At 39.8% G+C, this 6,000-nt stretch overlaps 2 protein-coding genes across 2 annotated transcripts; both read left to right on the forward strand.

Moving 5' to 3' along the window:
• The first annotated feature begins 559 nt into the window (after nucleotides 1-559).
• LOC124274441 (nodal-like) lies at nucleotides 560-1,738 on the forward strand. Its single transcript, XM_046709806.1, has 2 exons — nucleotides 560-644; nucleotides 900-1,738. The coding sequence occupies exons 1-2, from the start codon at nucleotides 560-562 to the stop codon at nucleotides 1,736-1,738; spliced, it is 924 nt and encodes a 307-aa protein (XP_046565762.1).
• Nucleotides 1,739-4,601: 2,863 nt separating this feature from the next.
• On the forward strand, nucleotides 4,602-5,931 carry LOC124274443 (growth/differentiation factor 6-B-like). Its single transcript, XM_046709807.1, has 3 exons — nucleotides 4,602-4,836; nucleotides 5,092-5,266; nucleotides 5,478-5,931. The coding sequence occupies exons 1-3, from the start codon at nucleotides 4,602-4,604 to the stop codon at nucleotides 5,929-5,931; spliced, it is 864 nt and encodes a 287-aa protein (XP_046565763.1).
• The last annotated feature ends 69 nt before the right edge of the window (nucleotides 5,932-6,000 follow it).

A 6,000-nucleotide genomic window follows, 5' to 3' on the forward strand; every position in this document is an offset into this window, starting at 1 on the left:
TATTTTTCCAAATATTCTTTCGCAATATATATCTGTCGAGTCACAGTAGCGCCAGGCAAGATCTTGATGTAGCAGGTACATGTTTTACATATAAAGAGCGTACAGTTACACATAATACACGCGACCACCTTTCTTTAAAGCAGATTATAACCCCTTGCCTTAAGCAATATGAACACCTCGCCAACACCCGGTCATTGTAAGACCACTTATCTTGTGTACACAAGTAGTTGGACCTGGTATATAACGATAAACGGGAGATGTAACATGGTCACTTGCATTGCTGCATTCTTCAGTTACACAGCAAAATATCTATCTAACTGTCTGAAAATGGCACCATTTAAAATGACAATTTTCTTCTTAATATGTGTGGGAAACGCTGGAGGACGAGGTCTAGATTTTTCCCAACAAATGCTAACCCAGGATGTTGGAGTCCAAACTGATGCTTATCAGAATGGGGAAAGACCTCTTGGAGAACTTCTAAGTTTGAGTCATCCAGTTGATTATCAAACGCCTTCAACACAATTTATGCTACAAATGTTTAACATTCTTCAAAAAAGGGATGCCACTTGCAAGAGCGGCAGGCAGAAATCGGAACACAGCTGATTTCGAGAAAGCTGACACCATCAGGAGCTTCACTGCTAAAGGTAAACTTTAACCAAGGGTCAATGCACATGTAACTTTTAACCCAAAGAATGAAAAAGTCAGAAATTCCGCACATTAAGGCAAGCAAAGAGTGTCGATTGCTTACAGATACAATTCCATAAGGTTCTGAAGGTGAAAACGTGATGGAATTTTTATAAATGGATCCCAAACCTTCAGTATTCATTACAAGAATATTCTTCATGAAAATGTTTTGTGTGTACATTTTATCTCTTCATGCCATATATGTTTCATTTCAGATATAACACAAAAGATTGTAAGAAAGAGACTTGAGTTATCATTCAAGATCCCAGGTCTGCCCAAGAATGAGCATCTCCGATTAGCCGAGTTCCGGTGCAAACGCACTGCCCTCCCTTTAAAGAAGTACAGGGTCAAGGTCATCTTTTTCAAGGGACCCAATGTCGCACGAAAAGTGTACATAATGGTCCAACCTTTTACCCAGGGTGAATATTTGGTATTTGACATAAGTCGAGCACTCACTGCCTGGTTCAGCGATTACAAAGGGGAGGTCACCATTCACATAGAAATTCCACGCACATTCACCAGTACTCTTTCCAAAACAACACCCGCATCTCATGGCTACTTATTTGTGTTTTATTTGGAAAATCGCGACTTCCTTAAAAGACTTTTGGATACTTACAAACTCAAAGAGCATTCTGCTTTCGAGGGATTAGGTAATATGGCAACACGTGGTAAAAGATCGATCCGTGGCACAAATAGAGGTCGACAACAGAAGAACAGAAGATGGAAGAAATCAGGGAAGAAACAAAGCTGTCGTCTGTACGACTTTGAAGTGGATTTCACAACAATCGGCTGGGGACAGTGGATCATCCACCCTACACGCTTCAACTCCAAATTCTGTTACGGAAGCTGTCCCTCCTCTATCGATATGCGATTGAAACCCACCAACCACGCCATGTTGCAGTCACTCATGAGGAGCAAACGTTCCAAAGTTGCACCCGCCCCTTGTTGCGTCCCCACTAAACTGGAACCTCTCAGTATGATGTACGTAGAGGATGGCGAAGTGGTTGTGCGCCATCACGAGGACATGATCGCCTCTGAATGTGGATGTCGATGACTTTGATGTCCCCCATGAATACCATGTTGCCATGTCATCAACAGTGATCGTAATCAACTGTAATGCATCTAATCTGTGCTATGACACCTTCGCATGACCCATTTAAACTGTGATATGGAAATATACAATGGTGCTTATTTGTACATACTGATTTGATTCGTGTAAAGAAATAGATGTTTCTGTAATAAATGTTACAATATTTGACACTGTCTTTCTTGTATCATGTCCCATACAGAACAATATACGCCATTGAATATGCCACATGCAACTAATCAGTACAAGGAAATTACTCTACAAAGTAAAGGAAAAAGTATAGTCGGACAACGTTAGATTGCACGTTACCATTCACCAGTCTCACATCACCAGCGATTGTTTGTGGTTGCATGTCAACTGAAATGACTTTTCCCCAAGTGGGAACGTTTACTTGAAGTATTGATTCTTCCCATTCTTTCTTAAAGCTTCCAAAAGTAAATCGATTTTGTCTGTAAAATACATTGCATTGCATGCATAAGAATACTGTTACTGGCTCTATGTGTCATGACTAGAAAAGACACGCTCCTCAGTTGTGTCACGAGATGCTCAAAGAATTAGAAAACACAATTGAAATGTAAAACTATCATGATAATCTGATTAGTGTAAAGTAGTTGCATGCGTTTGATATAAAGGAGATTGATAAAGAAGCTACCAGCAAATGTGACTTATGGCTACAGCAAGCAAAATGTATAAAGGAAAACATGTGTTCATAAGCATTTATTGATTTTCTCGCGACATATACTGGTCGTGTTTATCTCTATACATATACGTGTGCGTGTGTCAACGAGTGTGGCGTTGGCGATATTCGACAGAATTAATCAAAGATCAAACATTGTTGGCAGCATACTTGTGTTCGGTAAAACGTTCTCTTCCTAGATGGCGCTGTTTCTTGTAAAGTCGTCCGGAAATTGCTATTCATATAAGGATAAAAGGATTCCTTTTGTTTCCCCATGCACACCTCTACTCTCTGAAAAGTAATACATGTATATAGTTTGACTGAAATGGTTACAACGCATACCTATTATATTATACCTATTTACACATGTCTTCCTTGAGTACTTCCCATCTAATTTGCCTAATATATTCATTTTGAAAGTACACTTTGACTAAGTATTATGAATGGAAAACAAAATAATGACATTGACAGTAGTCTTCAGTATATTCAAGGGTTGTCTCTCCAAGCCATTAATGAATAGCTTACACTTTCAATCCCTTTTTGAATTCCAATAAAGCCAATAAGAAAAGTCATGATTTTCAAGAACAACTGCAGATGTGCTCATTATTTATTTAACACAAAAGCAGATAATGCCACTTCAATGGTAACAATTTTCAACTGTTGGAAGCTCACAAGGCAACAAAGCAATAATGATAAAATAAACCGGGAGACATACTAACATACTGACGCCCAGTTTGTTGTCTGACATGGCGACGTCGTCAGAGTCGTTGCTGCACCAAGGCATGAGAAGAAGCTGATATCCACTTTGTGGAGGAGGATTAAAACACTTGATCTTTATGATGTTTTGATGATAGATAATCTCCTATTCGAACATGTTTTATCCGGATAAAACAGTGGAAAATGTTGCTGGGTTGAGCACGGTAGTTTTCTAACAAGTTTCGTGAGCTTAACTTCTTGAAATTCATCATTCATTGTTACCCATCGATATCTTTGGCGAGGATGCAACGAACACAGTGTATTGCAGAAAGTTACAACATGAAAAAAGACAGCTGACAATATTGCAGTATTGTAGTTCAGAAATATTATGGCGAATATGGAATATTCTTATACCTATTCTGCTTAACTTGAGATTTGCATACTAAGAGAATATGTGTTCATAATAATAGCAGTACAATGGAACCGTGAAATGAACAATACAAGAATGGTTTTAACGAATATTCAGCGAGGCGTGTAATCGATCACTCTAAACGCTGACGAGGTGTTTTCTTAAAGTAATCTAACAAGTAGCTGAGATTAACGGGATGAGTGTGATCCAGCAGACAGGATCAGACAGTGATTGTTCGACAGTGAAATGAGACAGGGAGACGGACTTGTTACCGTGGAAGAAGCGTGATAGCCCTTGTCTGGGAAGTGAATATCGAAAAAAGTATGTATCTATCAAGATGAAAGACATCTCTCGTTGATGAACTGTAAACATCCATAGGCCTTGAGTTTAAGTAGCATACAAAGCTAGGTTCCGGGAGTTGTTACAAAGAAATAGATACTGATTACACGATTAGTGTTAGTTGTGCTGTTTGACTGGATGATGAAAACGTAGTTGAATCTAATGGTAGCACGGCTCATTATAACCACGTAAATGTTGGAGAATGTAAGTTCTATACCACAGCAGACAAGTCACATATTGGTATATTACAGAATGTATTCATGAAGTCCGTGATTAAAACTAGGGAAAAATAATCGACTTCCTATTTTTCCAAATATTCTTTCGCAATATATATCTGTCGAGTCACAGTAGCGCCAGGCAAGATCTTGATGTAGCAGGTACATGTTTTACATATAAAGAGCGTACAGTTACACATAATACACGCGACCACCTTTCTTTAAAGCAGATTATAACCCCTTGCCTTAAGCAATATGAACACCTCGCCAACACCCGGTCATTGTAAGACCACTTATCTTGTGTACACAAGTAGTTGGACCTGGTATATAACGATAAACGGGAGATGTAACATGGTCACTTGCATTGCTGCATTCTTCAGTTACACAGCAAAATATCTATCTAACTGTCTGAAAATGGCACCATTTAAAATGACAATTTTCTTCTTAATATGTGTGGGAAACGCTGGAGGACGAGGTCTAGATTTTTCCCAACAAATGCTAACCCAGGATGTTGGAGTCCAAACTGATGCTTATCAGAATGGGGAAAGACCTCTTGGAGAACTTCTAAGTTTGAGTCATCCAGTTGATTATCAAACGCCTTCAACACAATTTATGCTACAAATGTTTAACATTCTTCAAAAAGGGATGCCACTTGCAAGAGCGGCAGGCAGAAATCGGAACACAGCTGATTTCGAGAAAGCTGACACCATCAGGAGCTTCACTGCTAAAGGTAAACTTTAACCAAGGGTCAATGCACATGTAACTTTTAACCCAAAGAATGAAAAAGTCAGAAATTCCGCACATTAAGGCAAGCAAAGAGTGTCGATTGCTTACAGATACAATTCCATAAGGTTCTGAAGGTGAAAACGTGATGGAATTTTTATAAATGGATCCCAAACCTTCAGTATTCATTACAAGAATATTCTTCATGAAAATGTTTTGTGTGTACATTTTATCTCTTCATGACATATATGTTTCATTTCAGGTATAACACAAAAGATTGTAAGAAAGAGACTTGAGTTATCATTCAAGATCCCAGGTCTGCCCAAGAATGAGCATCTCCGATTAGCCGAGTTCCGGTGCAAACGCACTGCCCTCCCTTTAAAGAAGTACAGGGTCAAGGTCATCTTTTTCAAGGGACCCAATGTCGCACGAAAAGTGTACATAATGGTCCAACCTTTTACCCAGGGTGAATATTTGGTATTTGACATAAGTCGAGCACTCACTGCCTGGTTCAGCGATTACAAAGGGGGAGGTCACCATTCACATAGAAATTCCACGCACATTCACCAGTACTCTTTCCAAAACAACACCCGCATCTCATGGCTACTTATTTGTGTTTTATTTGGAAAATCGCGACTTCCTTAATAGACTTTTGGATACTTACAAACTCAAAGAGCATTCTGCTTCCGAGGGATTAGGTAATATGGCAACACGTGGTAAAAGATCGATCCGTGGCACAAATAGAGGTCGACAACAGAAGAACAGAAGATGGAAGAAATCAGGGAAGAAACAAAGCTGTCGTCTGTACGACTTTGAAGTGGATTTCACAACAATCGGCTGGGGACAGTGGATCATCCACCCTACACGCTTCAACTCCAAATTCTGTTACGGAAACTGTCCCTCCCCTATCGATATGCGATTGAAACCCACCAACCACGCCATGTTGCAGTCACTCATGAGGAGCAAACGTTCCAAAGTTGCACCCGCCCCTTGTTGCGTCCCCACTAAACTGGAACCTCTCAGTATGATGTACGTAGAGGATGGCGAAGTGGTTGTGCGCCATCACGAGGACATGATCGCCTCTGAATGTGGATGTCGATGACTTTGATGTCCCCCATGAATACCATGTTGCCATGTCATCAACAGTGATCGTAATCAACTGTAATGCATC

Source organism: Haliotis rubra, unplaced genomic scaffold (genome assembly GCF_003918875.1).
Source record: "Haliotis rubra isolate DU_JTF1 unplaced genomic scaffold, ASM391887v1 Scf1906, whole genome shotgun sequence".
NCBI lineage: Eukaryota > Metazoa > Mollusca > Gastropoda > Lepetellida > Haliotidae > Haliotis > Haliotis rubra.

Coding starts and splice junctions, on each gene's coding strand:
- LOC124274441 (XM_046709806.1), top strand. CDS start 560: ATGCCACTTGCAAGAGCGGCAGGCAGAAATCGGAACACAGCTGATTTC. Junction 645..899: donor CAGGAGCTTCACTGCTAAAG/GTAAACTTTAAC, acceptor GTTTCATTTCAG/ATATAACACAAAAGATTGTA.
- LOC124274443 (XM_046709807.1), top strand. CDS start 4,602: ATGCTAACCCAGGATGTTGGAGTCCAAACTGATGCTTATCAGAATGGG. Junction 4,837..5,091: donor CAGGAGCTTCACTGCTAAAG/GTAAACTTTAAC, acceptor GTTTCATTTCAG/GTATAACACAAAAGATTGTA. Junction 5,267..5,477: donor CCCAATGTCGCACGAAAAGT/GTACATAATGGT, acceptor CTTCCTTAATAG/ACTTTTGGATACTTACAAAC.